Genomic DNA, 21,531 nt, shown 5'->3' with positions numbered 1-21,531 from the left:
ACACACACATACGCAGCGGTGCCAACCACGGAAAACGACAACACTTTCCACTCGGCCAGCTCGAGCCTCCTCCGTGCTGCTCCCAAGCGGACAGGCAAGCGTTCCCAAGACGCAGCCAAACAACAATGTCGCGTCGCGCGAAATCAAAATCAGCAACAACAACAACAATCGTTTCGCTCTTCGATTCGCGCGTGGCCGCGCGGGGAGTTCCAACAACAACATGACCGCCACCATCACCTCCTGCGAGGGCAGCTCACACAGACAAGGGCCGCCATAACAGTGATTGACGATGCCCGTTACCCTCGCCGTGTTCCTCACCGTCCTGGAGTCCTGGAGCTGGAGTGAGCTGGAGTCACAAACTTTCACGATGTGCTGTCCGCGGCGGGGCGGGGCGGGGCGGGGCGGGGCGGGGCGGGGCGGGGCGGGGCGCAGCGTCCCTGTTTATAGGGCTTGTGGGGGGCCGGCCCTTGGCTCACGACGACGCCCACACCCTGGCCGCGGCCGCCCCGCTCGGCCCTGCCTGACTCAACGCCGGCTCCGTGGCGGCAGGGCAGGGCTGACTGGCGCGCCACGGCAGCTAGTACTTGCCGTGCGGACTGTACCGCGCCGGGCCGCCGGGCCACGAGGGCCTTGTCGAGGGGTTACGTCGCCCCGCCTCGCCCCCATCGGCCGCAAAAACCCGTTTTCCGCTTGGATTCGGATTCCTATTACAGTGGCGGGCAGCCTGAGGGGGGGCTCCGGGCGGCGCAGCTCCGCCGGCATGCTGGAGGCGAAGCGAGTCCGCGGTCCCCCGCCCGCTCGTCTGGGGGCCTCCGCCTCCGCGAAGCTCCCCGACGACGACGACAACAGAGATCCGAAATTGAACACGCCAACATTCGGCGGAAAAATTGCCGCCACACTTTGCTTTCCGCCCTCTCTCGGCGCCGTCGTCGCCGAGGAACAAGAGAGGAAAGGGCCGCCACTTCCGGCGCGGCACCCCGCCCCGCCCCGCCCCGCCCCGCCGCAATGCCCTGCGAGCGACTTGTATATTTCGGGATGCGCCGCGCCGCGTGGTGCTGCACGGCGCAGCGTCGTCCATTTGCCCCGCCTTGTCCATTCCGCACACACTGCGCGCAAGATGGACGCCGGACCGATTCGGCGCCGGCGCCCCCACCAAGACCCCCACCGCCGCGGACGGCCGCGGACCACGGCGCCGTGCACCCGCAACGCCGTAAACAGTCAGCGCGAGGGTCAGCTGGGCGGGCAGGGCTTGCGGCAGGGCAGTGGCAGGGCGGCAGCTCGGCCCGCGTCAAGGCCCTCGAGGCCGCAAAGGCGCCGACGACTCCTCGGCCCCCGCACTGTACGCCAAACGCGACGCCTCACAGCCCGGCGTTGTTTGGCGGTCGGAATGCGCGGAACAAGCACGCCGCTCCACCCCGACGAGGCCCTCCGCGTCGACAAGCCCCAAGCCCCTCAGCGCCGAACAGGCGCGACCCCCACCCAGCACCCCGTCGAGGACGCCGAGGGGGCTCCCGAGGGCGGCACCACGCCCTTCCGAGGGCCCCTCCGACACCACCGCGCACGCACCGAAGCAACACGTGCCGACTGGCCTTGGAGGAGGAGAAGAAGAGGAGGAAGAAGAAAGCCCCCCATCCCCCGAAAAATAAATAAATGACAGACGCGCGTCTCGGCGATAAATAAACCAAGCCGCCGCCCCATTGAACACGACGGGACGGCGGGGCGGGACGACGTGGAGCGGCTGCGGCACGCCACTGCCTGCACCAAGGCCTCTGCGGCTACGCCACTGGCAGCAGACTGAGTCCGGGTGTAGGAACGCCCGAGGGAACGCCCCATGAGTGCGAGAGACAGAGCGACTCTCGGAATCAGTCTGCTGGCTGCCGAAGGGCGCAGCGCGCAGCCGGCCGGCGGGGGGCGCACGGCGCACGTCGCGTCGAGGCGCTTTCTCCAGCGCGCTGTGCCTTGGCAGTGTCTTGGCTGTGCCGCCGCCTGCAGCAAGCCAGCCAGCCTCCCCCGTCGCCGCCATCCAGCCCGTCTGCCTCGCAGTGCCCCAGCCTGGCCCCACACTCGCTGCTCCAAAGGACAGCAGCCGCCACCATCTCGCGCTGCTTTCCGAGGCTTCGAGGGTTCCACCAACGACCCGCCGCGGGCTGTAGACTGATTCCGAGAGTCGTTTTCGTCGCCCTGTCTCTCTCGCACCTGTAAGGGACGCCCGACGAGTGCGAGAGAGACAGAGCGACGACTCTCGGAATCAGTCTGCTGGTGCCAGGAATAGAAGCCCGCCGCTGGAGAGTCCGCAGCGCGGACTGCAGCAGGGTCGTGTCTCTCTCGCACTCATGGGACGTCCGTTGCGGTCCGTTGTCGGTGCGACAGAGACAGGGCGATGAAAACGGCTCTCGGAATCGGCCGGCCCGGCAGACAGGCCGATTGGGGTGGTGAAGGGCCAGTGGTGCCGCCCCCGCCCCACCCGCATCGCGCACCGCGAGCTACTCATTGTCCCGCTGCTGGGCTGCTGGCGGCTCGTTTTTGCGTTTACCCGTCGCCATTGTTCCCGGCACTGTTTGGGTGGCTTTGCCTCTGGCTTGCCTTTGGCTTCGCCCTTCCACTCACTCCGACTCACTCGGCCAGACGCCACAGAGTGGGACAAAGACGCCCTCATCGTGCAGCTGTCCCGCCCGAGGGGGAGCGTGCCACAGTGGGCCAGAAGACCGGTGGAGGCAGCCAAAACTCTAGACGCGTTTTGAGCTCCAGAGTCGCTAAATGGGACTCGAACCGATCGTGTAACTCCACCAATGGATTCCTCGTTCGGAGAGCAATCCATTGATGGGGTCATACGTTCAGTTCGAGTCCCATTTAGCGACTCTGGAGCTCAAAACGCTTCTAGAGTTTTGGCCGCCTCCACCGGTCTTCTGGCCCACTGTGCACTGCCACCCTCCGGAAGGGCGGAGCACGGCATGGAGCACGGCGCGCACACACGCAGCAGGCTGTCTCGCTCGCACTCATGGGGCGTGCCCGTGCCGATGAGGGTGCGAGAGAGACAGAGCGCCCACACGGCTTCTCCCTCGGAATCGCTCGGCCCTGGAGGGCTCGGCAGGCGGGGGTACATTACACGAAGCTCCAATAAGGCACCAAGGCACCCCAGCTCCGCGTCGGCTCCGCGGCCGCGGCGGCAGCGGGCGGGGAGGCGCCTTCCTAGAACGAGGGTAACGCAGTGAGTCATGCCCACGATTCAGACCGGCCCGCCGCCAGCCCCTCGCGGAGAGGCCCGTGACTACCCCGTCGGCCACGTCCATCCGCGGGCCCTTCGCGGCCACGTCCATCCGCGGGCCCTTCGCGGCCACGTCGGCCACGTCCATCCGCGGGCCCTTCGCGGCCACGTCTATCCGCGGGCCCTTCGCGGCCACGTCTATCCGCGGGCCCTTCGCGGCCACGTCGGCCACGTCCATCCGCGGGCCCTTCGCGGCCACGTCGGCCACGTCCATCCGCGGGCCCTTCGCGGCCACGTCCATCCGCGGGCCCTTCGCGGCCACGTCGGCCACGTCCATCCGCGGGCCCTTCGCGGCCACGTCCATCCGCGGGCCCTTCGCGGCCACGTCCAACGCGAACCTCGCGCCGCCGCGGTGGCGGCCGGACGGGCGTCGCAGCTGCAGCAGTGCCTCGTTGAACTTGCGGGGGACGTCGTCGTCGAGCTCGTTTGGCGACTGTCATTATCTAAACGACACGACAGCCACTTACGCCGCGCTGCCGGGCCGCCGGGCCGTGCTGCAGTGTCGCCGCCAGCCCTTCCGTGCATCCATATGCATCGCCGTCTTGACCCCTGCGTCGCTCCGTCTCTCTCGCACTCGAGGGGCGTCCCGTGGAGAGACGGAGCGAGGACGGAGCGACCAGGCAGTGGCGGAGCAACGCGGCGCACGCCAGCCCCTCCGGCCCCCAGGACGACGGCGCCGTGCTGGCCGTGCTGCCGTACCGTACGTGGTGGTATCTGGGCGAGGCATCGAACACCGCGGCCTGGGCCGGGCGCGACACAGTGGGCCAGAAGACCAGTGAGGTGGCCAAAACTCCAGACGCGTTTTGAGCTCCAATGGGACTCGAACCAAACGTGTGACCCCACCAATGGATTGCTCTCCGAACGGGGAATCCATTGGTGGGTCACACGAACGGTTCGAGTCCTGCTTAGCGACTCTGGAGCTCAAAACGCGTCTAGAGTTTTGGCCGCCTCCACCGGTCTTCTGGCCCACTGTGCGCGAGCACCGGCAGCTCCCAGCACCAGGCAGTGGCGTGCTGATAACGCATCAGGCCGCGCGCCACCGCCTCCCACACCACAGAACACAACGACGCGCATTCGGGAATGGAAAAGATGGAAACGAAATGTTGAGAAGGGCAAGCAGCGTCCGGGTGGGTAGGGGCAGGGCGGCGACGGCGTTGCCACCGCGTTGCCGGACGGTCCCCGGCGGTTACACCTTTTTCGCGCCCCGCCCAAAAACCCGTGCCGCGCCGGCCGCCGGCAAGCTGCTCTGCTGCTGCGGGAGTGTGAGTGAGTGTGTGATGCGCGCGCCAGACAAGGGCAGCTGTTGTGTGTCCTCCTCCCCCTCCCCCCTCCCGGGCCACGTGCGACGAGCCCCGCCCCGCCACATAAGGGTTCGAATTAATTAACCCGGCGTGACAACAACTGCGCCAGCGCCAACACAAATCTTTTACACGCATTCCGGCTGCAGGGCTGCAGAGGGAAAGAGGAGGGAGGGGGGCCTTGGCTGCAGCGGGGCACTCCAGGTGCACGCCACAGAACGTCACCAGCGCGTTCTATACGTTGCAAGGCAAAGCAGCCAGCGAAGCCAGCGAAGCCAGCGACCACGGACGGCTTCGTCGACGCCGTCGTCGTCGCCAGGCAGGAATACAAAGTGTGTGAGTGTGTGTGAGCGTTTCAGGAGGCACATTTATTGAGAGTGCGGCGGAAACAGCCGCCCTCGCGACAACGCCCGCCGCTCGCTGTGCACAGTGTGCACGCCGTGCGCCGCGCGGTGCCGCGCGCCAAACCGGACATACACTCAGTACTTCTCATTGAGGTGCAAAGGCGACAGCTTCCGGTGCGACTGCGACACCAAACAGCGGCGCGCCAATGCATGACTCAGAGCGGAAAAAAAATAAAAAGAGAGCGCGAGACGTTGGGCTGCTGTCGGTCCTTTGGAGTCGGGGAGAAAGGGAAAGTAAGCGAATTAAAGTGTTGCCCGAAAGGGACGCCGCCAAAATTATACCCCCGACGTCGCTACCGTGCGTCGCTACCGCCTCACGGAGTCCACTTTGTTGTGCTCGGCGATGACGGAGGGGTCGAGGAGGACGAGGGGAGGGATTGCCCCCTCCCCCTTTTCCTCCCCCGGGACTCTGACCGGCGCGGATGCAATGTCAACACGCAGTGCACACCAGAGCGGAGTCGAGCCTTACCCACACAGTGTAACGTTCAGCATTCTGCGGCGAATCTGGATTTGGCCACAGTCTGCCCGCCCCGCCCCGCCCCGCCCCACGCGCCGGACATGCCACCGCCCCGCCCCTCCTCGCCCCCGTCGGCCGGCCTGCGGACGGACGGACGGACGGGCAAGCAGCCGCCCCGCCTCTTCGAAAAAGCAATTGGGCAAAAGCGAGTGGTGCTCTCGAACGCCATGACGACCGTAAAGTAGAACGGACTCCACCCGTTGGCGCGTTGGGCTCGGACGAGGACTCGGAGGGGGAGAGGGCGAGGACGACGATGCGCATCAAGAACGGGCGGCAGCGGCATCCACGCCCAGCAGCGCCCAGCTCATCCTGCTCGCCCTGTAGACTGATTCCGCACAGTGTGCCCGTCGGTCTATCTCTCTCCCACCGGTATGGAGCGCCTTATGAGTGCGAGAGAGAGAGCTCTCACTCGGAATCAGTCTTCTGGACGCGGGGCTCGCGGAGGGTGCCCGCTGCCTCTCTCGCAGCCCTACGGACGCCCCGTGAGTGCGAGAGAGGCAGAGCGATCGGAATCCGCCTGCTGATGGGGGCCATTCCTCAGCCGACGAGGAGGAGCACTGTAGAAGTGCGGCGTCTCGGTGCTCGGTGCTTTGCAAGCGGCATCCACTTCATAGCACCAAGATGGTTTTGGTTCGGCCGGTTTTGGCGTTTTGGCTCGCGCCGCCCGCACCTGTTTGAATAGCACAGGGCCGGCTTGGCGGAAAGACAAAAGGCGCAGGTAGAGACGCCGACGAGAAGATGGCGGCCTGGCGGTGTAGCTGCAGGTGCGACAAGACGCCAAGACGGAGATCGCGTTTCCTTGTTCATTCCAGGGCCCACCAGAAAGCTCATTCCGAACAGTGCTTTCGTCGCACACACTCCAAATCGAAAGGCGGTAATATTTCCACCCTTTACTGGCGGTAATTGGCTATTGGCGGGCTCCAGGTTTTACCGCCAATACGAAGGCGGTACAGAAATTACCGCCCTTACAGAACCGTTTGTACCGCCTTTAAAGAGCTTTACCGCCGATTTCTTGGCGCACTGAGAGAACGTAAAAGGCGGTAATATTTTGTACCTCCTTTTTCGCACCATCTAAATGGCATGCAATGGGCGGTAATACTTTGTACCGCCTTTTTCGTTCAATTTGTAGGGTGCGTAATTGGCGGGCTCCAGATTTTACCGCCAATAGAAAGGCGGTACAGGTTTTACCGCCTTTTCCACACCATGTGTACCGCCAATAGATTTGTAGTGCAGTGGGCCAGAGGACCGGTAGAGGCGGCTAAAACTCTAAACGCGTTTTGAGCTCCAGAGTCGCTAAATGGGACTCGAACCGAACGTGTGCCCCCACCGATGGATTCCTCGTCTGGAGAGCAATCCTTGGGGGGTCCACGTTCGGTTCGAGCCCCCTTTGCGACTCTGGCTAAAAAAACGCGCCCCAGAGTTTTGGGCCCCACCGGTCTCCGGCCCACTTGCGTCCACTCGGCCCCTCGCGGGGCGTCCCTGGGGGTGCACCCCGACAGGCGCGACGCCGCACGGCCCTTCTGTCGCCTATCTCCCGCTCCCCCCGGCCGCTGCCGTTCCTCGCACCTGGTGCCACACACTGGGCCCCCGGCCGCACAATGGGGCAACGACGGGGGGCAGCGCCCCGGCCCGGTTCTTTCCCTTTTCTTTCCGCTCCCCCCTCCCGCTCCGGGGTTCCTCCCTCCTCCCTTCCCTCCTCCCCCCCCGGGGGTCCCTTCCCCCCCTCCCCTCCCTCCTCCCTTCTCTCTCTCTCTCTCTCCCCTCTCTCTCTCTCTCTCTCTTCTCTCTCTCTCTCTCCCCTCTCCCCTCTCCCCCTCTCCTCTCTCTCTCCCCTCCTCTCCCCCAAGCCCCTCACTCCTTTTCCCTTTCCCCTTCCCTCCCCCAGCCGTCCCCCTTGCACCTGTCGTGCCAGCCGCCAGTGCCCCCCCCCCCCTCCCACCTCAATGCCTGGAACTAATCGCCGGCCAATGTCCGTCGCTAGAATCCTTCCTTCCTTCCTTCCTTCCATCCGTCTCCTTCGCAGCGCGACGCTGCACTCGGGAAACGAGACACAAGTCGGTATTCGAACCCGCGACCGCCGGTGACGACATCGGTGATGCAACCCAGAGTGCACACAGATTGGAAATACAGCCGCGGGGCATCGCGTCGCGGCGCGTCGCGGTCGTGGGTGGCTCCAGGCACTCTCTGTCTCTTTTTTTCTCTTTTCCGCACTCATGAGGGCGGCGTCTCGCTCCAGCGCTAGTGTGAGAGAGACAGAGCGGATCCAGTTTTCCCACTAAGCCACAATTTGCGGCGCCAACTGACCCGCAGCGCGCTGCAGCGCCGGGGAGCCTCGTCGGCCTGCATGGCCTCCATGGCCTGCATGCAGCCAGGGGCGTAACTGCAGGCTGCGCTAGTACACTGCCACGAGCGGCGCCAATACTTGCAATAATGAAATACGTATTACATGCAGTAATTCCAGTTGAGAAATGCCTCGGAGAACAGACGGCGGCGGCGCGGCGTTGAGCGCCCCGATGACCGTTACGCTGGTACGCTGCCAAACTTCGAAACGAAAAGCCGGCCGCGCAGCAGCAGGTCGAGACGGGTACTCCACTCCATCCGATGACGACGACGACGGCGATACTCACTGTTGAAGAACACCTGCTTGCGCGTCGAGCCGAGCCGCTTGATGGGGGACTTGGTCCCCATCGGGTTGCTGTCCTCCTCATCCATGGCGGAGGGCTGCTTGTGCTCGACCAGGACGCGCGACGCCGCTGCACCGCGGCAGTTGCACTTTCACTGACACTTCACTCGGACAAGGATTCACTCGCGGCACATCAAGGTCGGAGGCTCGGAGGGGCGCGCGGCGCTGTCGTCCACTGTGGCCGCTCTGCAGGGCCGTGCTAGGCCGTGCCGGTCCTCGTGTCACCGACGGCACATTCGCGATTCACGCTGGGCTCTCTTTTTCCGGACCGCGTCGGCAGCATTCAAACGAAACGCGGCGCGCCGGCTGCCTGCCTTCCTACTTGCCGGCCGTGTGGCCCACTAGTGGCGCGCGCGCATTGCCGCCGTGATCCTGGAGGGACCCTGGAGGGACGCGCACGACATGAACCATGAACGGGACTCCGGAAAGCCCAGGACCGCGACGACGAAAGGACGCTGCGAGGCTGTTGTTGAGGCGCGGGTACAAACACTTTAGCCGGGCGGCGCGCAGTGCAGACGGGAGGCAACTGTTGTGCTTTGCTTGCGCTGCTTCGGTGCTTCGGTCGGGTTCGGGTCGCGCTCGGCTCGCCACTTCGGCTCGGCTCGGCTGCTTTGCTTTTGTTTGGCTTGTCAAGGGACCGCTCACTCCCTAGCAACGCCGCCGCCGAAACGGGTTTGCGCGGAGTGGGGAGCCGAGCGGCAAGGATGTTGCTTGCCGTGGCGCCATCTGTGGGTCGTCTCCGGAACTCGGTCGCCGGGTCTTTCCCCCACCCCCACCCTCCCCGCACCGGTTGCCATGGCAACGGGAGACCCAAACACAAACACTGCGTCGTCTGCTCCGCATCCGCATGCCTAGAGGCCTCTACGCATACCGTGCAGTTTGTGGGTGACAGTTGTGTTTGCGACTGTCAAGCTTTGCCTCATTTACAACGGGTAAAAGTGATTGACAACTGTCGAACTCAGAACTTTTGAGTCATGGAAAACGGAATTTCCGACCGTCCAATGACGAGAATGAGAAGGGATGATAATGCCACAGCACAGGTAGTGTTTGCATTGCTCTTCCTTTGACCACAACTGAAGCGGTCCATTCATTGCTTTTAAAACAAATGCAAACAACGTCAAATTTCAGGCAGCATCCTTGGGGTTGAGACCTTACACTCAGCAGTCTAGGCCTCCGACATCGGCAGGAAGGATGAACAGGCCTCCTTCAGCAAGGCCGCCTTCTGCCGGAGCCAGTGCCATTCCCCCAGGCACGGCCAGCAGACTGGCATCTGCAATGCAGTATCAGCCTCCGCCAACCAGAGCCGGATCCTCAATGGGACGGCCACCTTCTACTGTGAGTAAAAGTCTCATCAAAACATTTTAAACAACATGACAATCCATAAATAATTTCTTTTGGCAGGCTATGAGCATGATGGACAGACCAGTCACCCAGCAAGGACTGTCAGGACTTCGTTCTGCTGCTCCGCGAGGGCCCATGCCTCGTCAAGTACAAGACAAACGTTACTTTCAAGGCCTACTTCAATTGAAATCGAGAGAAATAGGAGCTGAAGTTCAGAGGCTAAATAATGAATTGGAGGCCTTAGGCAGAGAACAGTCAACATTTTTAACATATGACCGTCGTGCAAAGGAAATGGCACAAGAATTGACAGGTGACAAGATAAAATGTTTTGTTTTTGTTTTTCTTATTTTGAATCAATGATTTTGTTGACTATAAATACCTTGATAACTCTACAGAACTACAAGGGAAATTAGGAGATCTGAACCTTGTTGTCGATAAACTAAGTACAGACACATCAAAGGAGGATGTACAAGCCGAAACTAAAGAGTTACGAGGTATGAATGAGCGAAGGAAAGCTACAATAGAGCAAGCTTTTGAAGAAAGGAGACAGCGTGAAGCGCAAATTTCCCAGCTTGAGAAGGAAATACAGCAGGTAATGTATTTTGTTAAATGAATACCATTCCATCAAGCAAACAAGTATTATTTTAACATTTTGGACTTGGGTTCCTCACAGGAAAGGCAAATGGCTGATGGACTCATTGAGGCAATGGATCCTTCATTGCGTCACAGGTATTCTCAAATGAAGGAGCAGAACCAACAGCTCCAAGTCACCATGGATCAACTGCAAGCTAAACTAGATGGCTTGACATCCCGTAAAGCAGCTTTAGAAGACCAGCTATCCATGTCTCGAGTGAAGCAGGAGGCTGTGCACCTGCATGCTCGCCTTGCAGAGGCAGAGAGTAGACGCAATCAACTGCTTGCTGAGGAACAGACAAGGGCCTCTCCAGCACAAGAAAGAGAAACTTTATTGCAGCATGTGAAAGAGGACAATGCAGAAACAGCAAGTATGGAGAGACAACTAGCAGAACTAAGAGAAACCGCAAGGCGCCGGCAAGAAGAAATAGATTCCCTGGATCAGGTAAGACAAGTTTAGCTCCCAATAGATTTAAAAAAAAAAAAAAAAAATTGCAAGTAGCTGAATAAAAAGAAATATTTGCAGGATCTTGAAGAGAGCCAAAGCGAGAGGCACCAGAAATACAGAGAACTGCGGAAGCGAGAGGAAACAATTGAAAGCTTCCTGGCAACTTTTGAAGAAAATCGAGCACAGGAGACAGATAGAATAGAGCAGTTGGAGAAAGAAGTGGTACAAAAATTACAGAGCCTGTCAAAGGCTGTAACTCGAGTAGCCCATGGTCTGCCAGACAAAGACACTTTAAGTGCCATTCAAGAATCATTATCTATCAATGAAACAGAGCTTGATAGGTCTAAGCAAACAATTGAATCCCTAGCGACACAGCAAGCTCAACTTCAAGTGAATCTTGATAAGGTAAAATCGTAATGAGCTATTTGTATACAGTACAATATACTAGTCAATATCAATATTTAAATTAACTCTTTATCTTCAGGTGGAAGAATTAGAAACGAAAGCTCGTCAAGAAATGGAGACTCTGAGAGAGACAATGAAGACAATGCAAGCTGAACTTCCAAAGCTAAAAGACTTAGGATCACTGCGCACTGCATGTGATGCAAAGCGTGAGGAACTCCTAAAAAAGAAGGAAAAGCTCCAAAAAAATTATGAAGCTGCAAAAGGAGAACTGAAAAGAGCACAAGAACGGAACGCAGATCTCAAAGTATTGTTATTTTTTAATTACAAATTAAATACTATGTATTTTATAGAATCTGAAAAAGTTTTAATGAAAACTTAATCTTTTCAGAAACAACTGTTAGAAAATGAAACATATGCTCAACTAAGCAACTTAGAAAGGAAATTGTCACTTTTAGAACAAAATAACTTTGCAATGAGAGAGTTTGTTGCATCCAAAAAAAGTGAGACTGACTGCGGCCCTATCAAAGCAGATGCAAGTAAAACAATCCAAGCATACAACAATGTTTTGAAGGAAGCTCTACGGCCAAGACAGAATATGGTCTTTTAGGCCAATGCCCCCTATGAAATGCAGTATGAAACCTTGATCTAGACCAAAATTTTGTTGGAAGACAATTACTTCATGCGACTGTGTAACAACCAAGGAGCACAGCACTTTATCAGTACCACTCTGCACAAAATACCATAGAAGGGGGCACATACAAACGAAGAGCAATAGCATTCTTAATATTTATTGTAGGTCGTAAGTGGAAAAATAAATAACAATTAAAAAATTACCTTTGTTTTCTGTTTCTTAGTACTTATCCAGCAGATACATTTTATACAAGCGTTCATGCTTCTTATTAGTAAACTTAGGTTTGAAAGATATTTTTATTACTTCTTGGAAGCCTTCAGTTTCCTCTGGTTCCTTAAATTTTGATCTGAAAAAAAAAAGGGGCGGGAGGCTAGGATGACGTACTCATTGTAAAATAAAACATTAGAAACAGAGAACAAACTTAGGACTCACTTGTGAGAATTCATTATCATCTCTGATATTGGTTGATGAGGTTCCCCAATCAATTCACGAAACTACAAAAGAAAAAATAACAAATTGTCAGCATTGTGGCAGGGATAAAAAACACTTCACTGTCATGTAAAAATAAAATACAGTGATAGACAAAAATTTACCTTGTTGTTATGCCTAGCTCTAGTGATAGACTCTCCAATCATTGCACACCTGCAAGGAATTTTATACTTTGATGCTAACTCAATGTACCTGGCTCGCGATTCTGCATCTGGATTGGTATTATCAACAACTACACTGTGTCCACCTTTAAGGGCAGATTCAGCTGCAGCCACACATTTTTGCCATGACCCTAAGGTGTCTCTGTTGACATGCTTATAGCCTGCTGGAATAAGATACTCTTTGCAGAAAAAGCTTTTGCCTGACCCAGGAAATCCAACCATTAGGAGAATCTAAAACAACAAATAATAAAATGGATGTTCTAAGATAAATATAAATAACTGGTAAAGGGTGAGACATGATATAAAGAGGCACTCTCACTCACCTCTTGACTTGATGATATTAGTTTTGCACTTGGGGGATGGATGAGTGCAGCATCTGCTTCAGGCATTAGGGCAGGGTCAAAGTCAGGTAATTTGAATGGTGCGGCTCGTTGGCCAAGAAAATGCTCCTCAGGAGTGTAGAACCTTAGACCAAGGTTTCTAGCAAACAAACGATCCGAACAACTGAAGTCTTTTTTCCTTTTAGGAACCCAGTTCTCTGGGCGTCCAGCAGCATCTCCACAGTAAAACGATTCATCCATATTAATTGAAAGTTCACCATTTCTCTAGAAAAATATTTAAAAATAAAATGTTAGAAGCAAAACTGAGAAAATTTTATGTTGAACAACAGCTTTAATTTGAGTTACTAATAGCTGTCAAACCTCTTTGGTAAGGATATCCCACATGCCTGGGGCAGGTTTACGGAATATGGTGTCACCAGTAGCAACAAAAGCTTGCACTGGCACGCCTAAAGCGGAAATTACTTTTCCTATCTTCTGTTGAATCTCGGAAACTGTAGTTTTGCCTCTTGATATGCCAGCCTGATTAGTGAATATCACAATCTGAAATGGAACAACAATTGATGAAGTCTTCCAATCATGCAAATGAAGTCCAATCGAAAAATTATTTAAGTTCAATGATAGTTGGCAATTACTTTGAAACCATCCCGGTGTAACTTTTGCAGCTTTGATGGAATTTCTGGCCACAAAATCTTCCAATCATTGGGGTTCTCAGGAAAGACTTTGCCTGATTTAGTGGTAATTATTGTGCCATCCATATCGTAGGCTGCAATCTGAAATTTGAAAGCCAAAAAATGATTAGAAACAGGTAGTTTCATTAAAAAGTGGATTCTACTCACTCAAATTCTACAAGCCATTCTCACCTTGTCTGAACAATGGCAACCCTTACTCAAAAAAGTAAGGAGCTTTCCATTTTCAATACTTTGCCACGTGTCCTGTTCAAATTGAGACGAGGTTCCAGGATCCTCACGAGCTTTCTTTGACGTATTGGGTTCATCCTCGGATTCATCGCAGTCCAGTTTCCGCTTACACGGATCAAACTCCACCACATATTCAAACTGGCCAAGGAGGAAATTCACAGTGTCACCGTGTTGAGCAACTGTCTCGCCATTCCGGCCCAAGGGACGACCATTAACTGCGGAGAAGTTTGTTCCAAGGTGTCTGACCATCACCGACAACTTGCTGACATCAGCTCTGAAAGCCACTGTGACATAAATAAATTCTCGTGTTAGAAATTGAAGACAATATAATGGAACAAATCTGCACATGCGACGAAATAATGTGCATCCAAAAACGAACAAACGTAATGTCATGTTGACAGTCTCTAAAGGTTAAAACGTACTCACATTGTTTTTTGGAACACCTTTTATCCGTTATTTGCGTCTCAGGACACCTTCCGAGGATGACGTCCTCGAGATGAGGAAGTGAGATGGGTGCATGAGTCTCTGCAACGCATCGCAAGAAACATCTCACCGGCTTCGACATATTTTAACGATTCTAACGGGTATTTTGTTGCCAAGAAGTCAACAAGACATGTGACAATTCAAAGAGGTGGCGGGCTACCATCCACTGCCTTCTCATTTTTGGTCATAAGCGTATTTATCAGTTTCTCATAGACAGTACGCCTTGTCGTATGAGAAATTATTGATGGCAGAATCATGTTGGTGTGATCTCCATGTGTGTTTTGTGCAGTTGATACTTTTTCTTGAACAGAAAACACCTGTGAGTTCTAAAATGGGGAAGGCCGAAAAGAAATATAATTGGAAGGCTCGCCAAGTCAAAAATACAGTCATTGACAATGCAGAAACGTCAAAGGTACTTAAAACATTGCACATTTGTCATGTCTTAACCTTTCTCTTCACATTAGGAACTTTGTAAACAGTGGTACAAATAATATGAATTTTCAGATAATCACTTCGATACACTTCACACACTTTTCTCATTTATAACTGGTCGATTTTATTCGTCATCATCAGCTATTTTCTGCATTGTATTGGTTCATTGTTTCAATTCCAGATCAAGCTTGACATTGACACTCAAGGAAAAGAGACATACGATGCAGCAAACCCTTTAGTAATACCCTCCCAGAAGCGCAAGACACAGTTGGTAAAAAATGCGGGCACAATTACGAAAGTCCTCTCCAGGAAGCAGAGGAAACGCTTGGAAAAGATTGTTGACAAAAAGAAGAAGAAAGAAAACGTAAGTATTTTTTGAATATTTTTGTTTGTATATCATATCACATTTTATAATTCATATTTAATTTCACAGAGGTCACAGTTACTGCAAGCTTTATCGGAAGTTCAAGCAAATCCTGAGACAATGAAAGAACTTACCTCAATTGCAGCTGTTCAAACCAAAGGGCGTAGAAAGATATTTCTTGAACAAGAGGCCTCAACTGATCCTCGTGACAATTTAAAACGGTCAGCTGATGAAATTCAAGGAGATTCAAGGAGTTCTCTTAACAGTATATCAGGTAGCAAAAGAAGAAAAGCTCTTCTGAAAGCTGGTCTTTGGAGACCAGAAGAGGAAAAAAAGGCCTCCAATAATTTGAACGTCATTGGCTTTGAGGTATTTTTATTAAATACTATTACAAAGGAACTTGTTTTTACTGTTTTGTGCATGACTCAGCGAACCCTCTTTTAATTTGATAGGAATCCTCCAGTGATGAATCTAGTGAGGCTGAAGAAGAAGAGATGAAGGAAGACCCAGAAGATGATGATGAAAATGGGCAGGTTGAAGATGATGAGGGTGCAGAAGAAATTCCTGATGATATTATGACAGAAGCTAAAGATAGTGAAGATTCGGAAAAAAATCAAGAAGCACCTGATCTTAATGGAACCTCAAAAATTGAAGATTGCAAGATAAAGACAGAAACAGACAAAGAATGTCCAAATGAAGAAGATGAGTCCAACAAAAAGAGTGCGTCTACTGTTTTGTTAATGTTTGTGCTCCAACCAGATTTTTAAAATTCTGTTACTAAACTTGTGCTTTTCTATCCAATTTAGGCTTAGCCCCTAAAATGAAATCAATACCTTCAAAACCAGCAATATTTGTACCGGTAAACAGGAGCCCTGCAATTCAGGAGGCAAGAATGAAGTTACCCGTTCTGGCAGAGGAGCAGGCAATTATGGAGGCAATCTCTGAAAATCCCGTGGTCCTCATTGCAGGAGAAACAGGCAGTGGAAAAACTACTCAGGTCCCCCAATTCTTGTATGAAGCTGGATATGCCAGGTATTAATTGTTATTTTACATTTAGAAAAAGTATTTAGAAAACAGCTAATTGCTGTTTGAATTATTCTTATTTTATTTATTTTTATCATAATAATAATTTACAGGGATGGCAAGCTAATTGGTGTCACAGAACCTAGACGTGTGGCAGCCATATCAATGGCCAGGAGAGTAGGCGAAGAACTTGATTTAACTTCTAAGGAGGTTTCATACCTTATCAGGTTTGAAGGAAACGTTACCGATGATACCAAGATCAAATTTATGACTGATGGTGTTCTGTTAAAAGAAATTCAAAATGTTAGTAAACTTATCTTCCTGTGACAGGTCAGAATATGCTTTGGTGCTTCTCTAATTTATCTATTTTATTCTATTTTAGGATTTCCTTTTAACCAAGTACTCGGTTATCATACTTGACGAAGCTCATGAAAGGAGTGTTTACACTGATATTCTAATAGGTCTTCTCTCACGCATAGTTCCATTGCGTCTCAAAAGGGGTAACCCTCTCAAGCTTATAATAATGTCGGCCACTTTGCGCCTGGAAGACTTTATTGAGAACCCACGCCTCTTCAGAATAACTCCTCCTGTCATAAAGGTATAGTCTGTGTCTTGTATTGAATCGCATTAATTTGGTTTGCTTGAAAGGCATTTTCACTTAATTGTACCATATTCGCGTTTACAGGTTGAAACTCGCCAGTTTCCTGTAACTATTCATTTTAATAAACGTACCAATCCTGATTACTGCCTTGAAGCATTCAGGAAGGTATGCAAAATTCATGCACAGCTTCCTGATGGTGGCATCCTAGTGTTTCTTACTGGCCAACGGGAAGTAAATACATTGGTTCGGAAATTGAAAACCGCATTCCCCCTTAAAGGTAGAAATTTAAAAAAGGTTTTAAAAGAAAAATCTGAAAGGGCAGTACCCAAAGGAAATAATACTGAAGAAGACAATGAGGAGGAAGTAGAACTTGATATGGAAAGAGCTATTCAGAAAGCAAGGAAACACATGAAACAGAAACATCAAATGGCTCTTCCATCAGTCAACTTAGATGAGTGAGTGACGGGAATTTCATTTTTTATGGAGTTAATAGCATCTGTACTTAAATGTAATGCCTGCTTTCTTAATTTTTAAAGATATGATGTGATACCTGATGACACAGAGTCTGATCTATTTGGTGATGACTTTGATGAAAATTCTGATGATGAGGGGCTAGATGATGCAGAAGTGCTACAAAAAACCACTACTCAACCTATGTGGGTGCTCCCTCTTTACTCCATTTTGCCTACTCATGAACAAGCTAGGGTGAGTTAATGTATTTGTTTATTTGTTTGAGAAGAAGAATAGCTGGAGGTAGTGTTAAAAAAATCAACAACTTTGTTCTGATCATCATCATTCATTGTACTTAGGTTTTCCAACCACCACCAGAAGGTTGCCGGCTGTGTGTTGTTGCCACCAATGTAGCTGAAACCTCTCTGACTATACCCAATGTTAAGTATGTTGTTGATAGTGGCAAGTGGAAGTCACGAATGTATGACAAAGTCACAGGAATTTCATCATTTGATGTAGATTGGTGTAGCAAGGCATCAGCCAACCAGAGGGCAGGTCGTGCTGGTAGAACTGGACCAGGCCACTGTTACAGGTGTGCACTTGTTGCTGATGGTACTTTTGAAAAACATGGAATTTTTAATACATGGAACCCTTGTCTGATCTTGTTTGAATTTACAGATTGTATTCATCAGCTGTTTTTAATGATACATTTCCTTTATACACAACTCCTGAAATTCAAAGAAAACCAGTTGATGATTTAGTTCTGCAGATGAAAGCCATGAGCATCCATAAAGTTGTGAATTTCCCTTTCCCCACTCCTCCTGATCTTATACAGCTTAAAATTGCTGAGCGTAGACTAAGACTGTTAGGTGCATTGTCTGCTCTGAAACCAGGAACTGAAGGTAACCAATGATGAATGCATCAATTTTAAATCATATTGACCTGTATCAAAATAGAACCAAAATGAAATTGTGTTTCCAGATGACTTTTCCGGAAAGCTCACACCTTTGGGGCAGTCTATTTCACTTTTTCCGGTTTCCCCAAGGTTTGGTAAAATGTTAGCTCTTAGCCAACAACATGACCTATTGGCACTTACAGTATGCCTTGTGGCTGCCTTGTCGGTGCAAGAAGTGTTATTAGAGGTGTCACTTACATCCGGTGCCAATGAGAAAGAAGGCAGTACTCAGCAGAAATGGCGTCAAATGCGAAGGAAGTGGTCTGGATTTGGCAACTCAAAATTGTTAGGTAACGTTTCATCTCTAGTTATTTTAACTTTCTTCCTTATTATGTTTGTTGCTAGATAGTTTTGTAACTTGTCATTTTGATTTACAGGTGATCCAATGATTCTACTGCGTGCAGTTGGGGCTGCTGAGTATGCAGCAGAGCAAGGGGATTTGATGGGTTTCTGCACAAATAATGGTTTGCGGCACAAGGCTATTGTAGAAATCAGAAAATTGAGAGTTCAATTAACCAATGAAGTTAATCTTAATGTACCCAATCTGAACCTTGGGGTTGATCCTAATATGCCGCCCCCATCAGATATACAGTCAAAATTACTGCGGCAGGTAAGTACAGCAGTCGGCTGGAAAATTTCTTTCACACCTGTTTATTTCATTAAATAATTTTTTTGTAAACTTGTTTTTAACATTTGTGCAGATGATGTTGAGCGGGCTTGTGGACCAAGTAGCTAGAAGGGTTGATCTAGATGAATTAAAGGAGGGTGAAGATAAACGTAAGTGGAAACATGCATACCAAATCCCAGAGATGGAAAGTCCTGTTTTCCTGCATTCTGCATCAGTCCTTCGGAAAGATCTGCCACAATGGGTTGTTTACCAAGAGATCTATGAAACTAACAAGACATACATGAGAGGTATTTTATCTCAGCACCCGTTCTGTTTTGTTTCTCCACAGTTCTGAGTAAGGCACAACATGACATTTTTTCCCAACTTTTTTAGGTGTAACAGCCATTGAACCAGAGTGGCTACCTGTATTTGCTCCTGCCTTGTGTAATGTTTCGGAGCCAATGATGGAACCTCCTCCAAGATATGAATCAGAAACTGATAGACTTCTTTGCCATATGTCATCTACATTTGGAAGATCGGGGTGGCCACTTCCTATCATGGAATTAGAATTCCCACCATCTCTTAATAGGTACAAATGGTTTGCAAGATTCCTACTAGAAGGTTCAGTTTTCCCAAAACTGGCTACATTCTCCAAAATTCTTTTATCTACACCAGCTACTATGGTGAAAACTTGGGCAAAGTAAGGAAACATTTTTGTTGAGTTTATTCTAATGCTCATCCGAATATGTACCTGTTCCAACCATGAATCCATTTCTCTTTCAGTTTACAACCTCGTACTGAATTTCTCTTGAAAGCCCTTGTTTCTAAGGAGTGTGACTCTGCTGAAAAAGTTCGTGGTGTGTGGAAGAAGGAGCCTCATTGTAAGTGTCAATCTGGAAACCTTTTTTTTTCACATAGACCTTCCAAACTTGATTTACAATAATAAGTTTTATTCTGTTTTGCAGATCTTTTAGACGCGTACAAGCAGTGGCTCCCAGAATCTGCTCAACACAAAGCTGTGGAAGTTTGGCCACCATTGTAAATGCGGCTGACGTTGACTTATCCTTGACAATGAATTTGTAAAAGCAATGTGTCCATTATCTGTGATCATTAGCAATAGCCATTAAACTATGAAATCAACTGTCTATTTCTTGTTGCTTTTTTTTGTTTTTTGTTTTTTCATTTTCCTCTTCCCGATGTGCCGGGGGTGTCATGGGGAAAGGGCAATCAGCCCTCTCGACTTGAGGGGTGCCATGCCGGCGAGCGGAGCGCGGAGTGGCGCGGACGCCGGGAAAGGGAAGGGAAGGGAAGGGCGGAGGGGCGGGGGCGGGCGAGGGCGTCCGGGGGCCCCGCATGCTCGCCGCTCGCCGCTCCGCTCGGCGCTTCGCGTTCGCGCCAGTCGCGCAACGGCTGCGGCGGCGGCAACACGTCTGCTCCGCGACAGTGCCGCACCGCAGTGCCCCTCCGGCTGCCGCGTCCGCCCGTCGCTCGTGTCGTCGATGCTCACGCCTCACGCCCGCCGAGCGACGCCCCGCGCGCCACGCGAGTGTCCTCTGCCGCTCAACAACGCCGCGACGACGACCTCCTGTGTCCAGTGCCTGTGTCAGTGTAGTGCCTTCAAGACGACGGGGTGCTCGTAGCAGAGCGGCAGTGCGATGGGGAAGTGGGCCGCGAGTGGACGGCGAAGCGCGAAGCCGGTGTCGGCGTTGCTGAGGCGTTGACACCCGGCGCGGCGCTCTGACGGCGAGGTGCCTCCCCGAGGACGCGGACGAGGAGCACCATGTCCCGGAGGAAGCAGAGCCACCCCAAGCCGCTGCTGAAACGTGAGTACGCGCGCTGTCGTCATCTCGTCGTCGCCGTCTGCCTGCAGTTTGCCCAGGTTTTCCCGCCATGTCGGCCTGCATGGCCGGTATGGTCTGTGGGCTGATGCCGAGCGGCGGTCCGGTGCTTGTTCCCGGACCACACGCCAGTCAAAACGATGTCCATGTGCAGCGACAGCCAAACGGCGGCGCGGCCACCGCGTGTGCCTCTAGTGCCTTGCTGCCGCGCCATGAGATTCTTGTCGCGCCGAAGCCGAAACGCACGCGCGGAGTGCGCGATGCGATGCGATGCGCTCGTTGCGCTGTTCGGGTTGTTAAGGCCAAGGGCGCCGTGGCGAGGGCTTTGTCCACTTACCCGCAGAGCGATTTCGAACAGTGCCACCGTCGCTCTGTCTCAATCGCACCCATACGGGACCCCCCATGAGCGCGCGCCGGAGAGAGTGAGAAAGAGAGAGAGATGTGCCGTTTGCTCGCGGACTATCGTCGGACGGCGGCCTGCCTGCCCACTTATCAAAGGGGTTTCGGATTCGAGCACCCTGTCCTGTCGGCGGGCTGGCGGCTCCGACTCGGCTGGCTCGGCAGAGCGGCAGTGCGCGTCGAGATGCCTCTGGCCCGGCAGCCCCCGGCCCTGGCGCGCCCTGGCGCCCCGGCCCCGGCCCGGCCCGCCTCGCAGACACGAGGCTTTGTCACTCGACGGCGACGCGGCGACGCGGCCTTTGCGGGGTGTACTATCAATTTGGTGCGGCGAGATGGCAGGGAGAGAGGGGGGAGCGGCGTGCTGTCGAGGCGTATTCTCGATGGGGTGCAAAAGAGGCGAGCGGGGCGCGGCGGGGCGCGGCGGGGCGCGGCAGGGCGCCTCTGGGACTGCGCAGCAGCCTTTCTCTGTGGCGCCGGAATCGCTACACATTCGAGGGACGCTAGGAACAAAAGAGATGAGGCAGAGATACCCGGCGGGGCGGGGCGGGGCGCGCGGGGCGAGAGCGTCCTACGTGTCGCCCCGGCCAAAGGCAGCCAGGGCAGCTAAAGGCTCCAGAAGGGGAGGGACGCCATTGGCTGCCGATGACGAGGAGCTACTCATGACTTATGGGAATCAGTAGGGATGCGAAGGACGGTAATATTACCGGTAATTACCGGTAAATAACGGTAATTTACCGTAATTTACCGCGACGTTGAAAATCCGGTAATTAACGGTAAAATTCAATTTTTGGCCATATAGTTGTTTTTGTAAATTAAATGAACTCGGGACTCAAATAGAAGCAAAGT

At 52.4% G+C, this 21,531-nt stretch overlaps 4 protein-coding genes across 4 annotated transcripts in view; 2 read left to right on the top strand and 2 right to left on the bottom strand.

Moving 5' to 3' along the window:
• Window positions 1–8,688, bottom strand: part of LOC117643073 (SLIT-ROBO Rho GTPase-activating protein 1-like) — a 48,458-nt gene extending 39,770 nt beyond the window's left edge. The window contains exon 1 of the mRNA XM_034381727.1: window positions 8,112–8,688. Within this exon, the coding sequence (XP_034237618.1) occupies window positions 8,112–8,196 (85 nt within the window). The 5' untranslated portion in view covers window positions 8,197–8,688. The remainder of the gene's footprint in view (window positions 1–8,111) is intronic.
• A 183-nt stretch (window positions 8,689–8,871) lies between these two features.
• LOC117643075 (intraflagellar transport protein 74 homolog) lies at window positions 8,872–11,632 on the top strand. The gene is made up of 8 exons (XM_034381730.1): window positions 8,872–9,207; window positions 9,296–9,502; window positions 9,569–9,818; window positions 9,904–10,100; window positions 10,182–10,586; window positions 10,668–10,994; window positions 11,074–11,298; window positions 11,383–11,632. The coding sequence occupies exons 1-8, from the start codon at window positions 9,142–9,144 to the stop codon at window positions 11,599–11,601; spliced, it is 1,896 nt and encodes a 631-aa protein (XP_034237621.1). The 5' UTR covers window positions 8,872–9,141; the 3' UTR covers window positions 11,602–11,632.
• A 126-nt stretch (window positions 11,633–11,758) lies between these two features.
• LOC117643076 (uncharacterized protein F21D5.5) lies at window positions 11,759–14,188 on the bottom strand. The gene is made up of 8 exons (XM_034381731.1): window positions 13,960–14,188; window positions 13,477–13,817; window positions 13,249–13,386; window positions 12,977–13,156; window positions 12,599–12,880; window positions 12,219–12,506; window positions 12,058–12,119; window positions 11,759–11,971 (listed from the first exon to the last, which is right to left on the bottom strand). The coding sequence occupies exons 1-8, from the start codon at window positions 14,096–14,098 to the stop codon at window positions 11,845–11,847; spliced, it is 1,557 nt and encodes a 518-aa protein (XP_034237622.1). The 5' UTR covers window positions 14,099–14,188; the 3' UTR covers window positions 11,759–11,844.
• A 49-nt stretch (window positions 14,189–14,237) lies between these two features.
• LOC117643074 (probable ATP-dependent RNA helicase kurz) lies at window positions 14,238–19,595 on the top strand. Its single transcript, XM_034381729.1, has 17 exons — window positions 14,238–14,428; window positions 14,630–14,812; window positions 14,882–15,181; window positions 15,265–15,532; window positions 15,619–15,844; window positions 15,949–16,138; window positions 16,218–16,433; window positions 16,521–16,891; window positions 16,973–17,141; window positions 17,246–17,478; window positions 17,565–17,788; window positions 17,868–18,131; window positions 18,219–18,451; window positions 18,543–18,756; window positions 18,842–19,148; window positions 19,232–19,329; window positions 19,414–19,595. Exons 1-17 carry the CDS (start codon window positions 14,261–14,263, stop codon window positions 19,488–19,490), a joined length of 3,741 nt encoding a protein of 1,246 aa, XP_034237620.1. The 5' UTR covers window positions 14,238–14,260; the 3' UTR covers window positions 19,491–19,595.
• Window positions 19,596–21,531: the final 1,936 nt, after the last annotated feature.

The sequence above is a fragment of the Thrips palmi genome, unplaced genomic scaffold, assembly GCF_012932325.1.
Source record: "Thrips palmi isolate BJ-2018 unplaced genomic scaffold, TpBJ-2018v1 HiC_scaffold_16, whole genome shotgun sequence".
NCBI lineage: Eukaryota > Metazoa > Arthropoda > Insecta > Thysanoptera > Thripidae > Thrips > Thrips palmi.
Note: the sequence above shows the minus strand (reverse complement) of the source record. Positions and strands in the feature narration are given on the sequence as shown.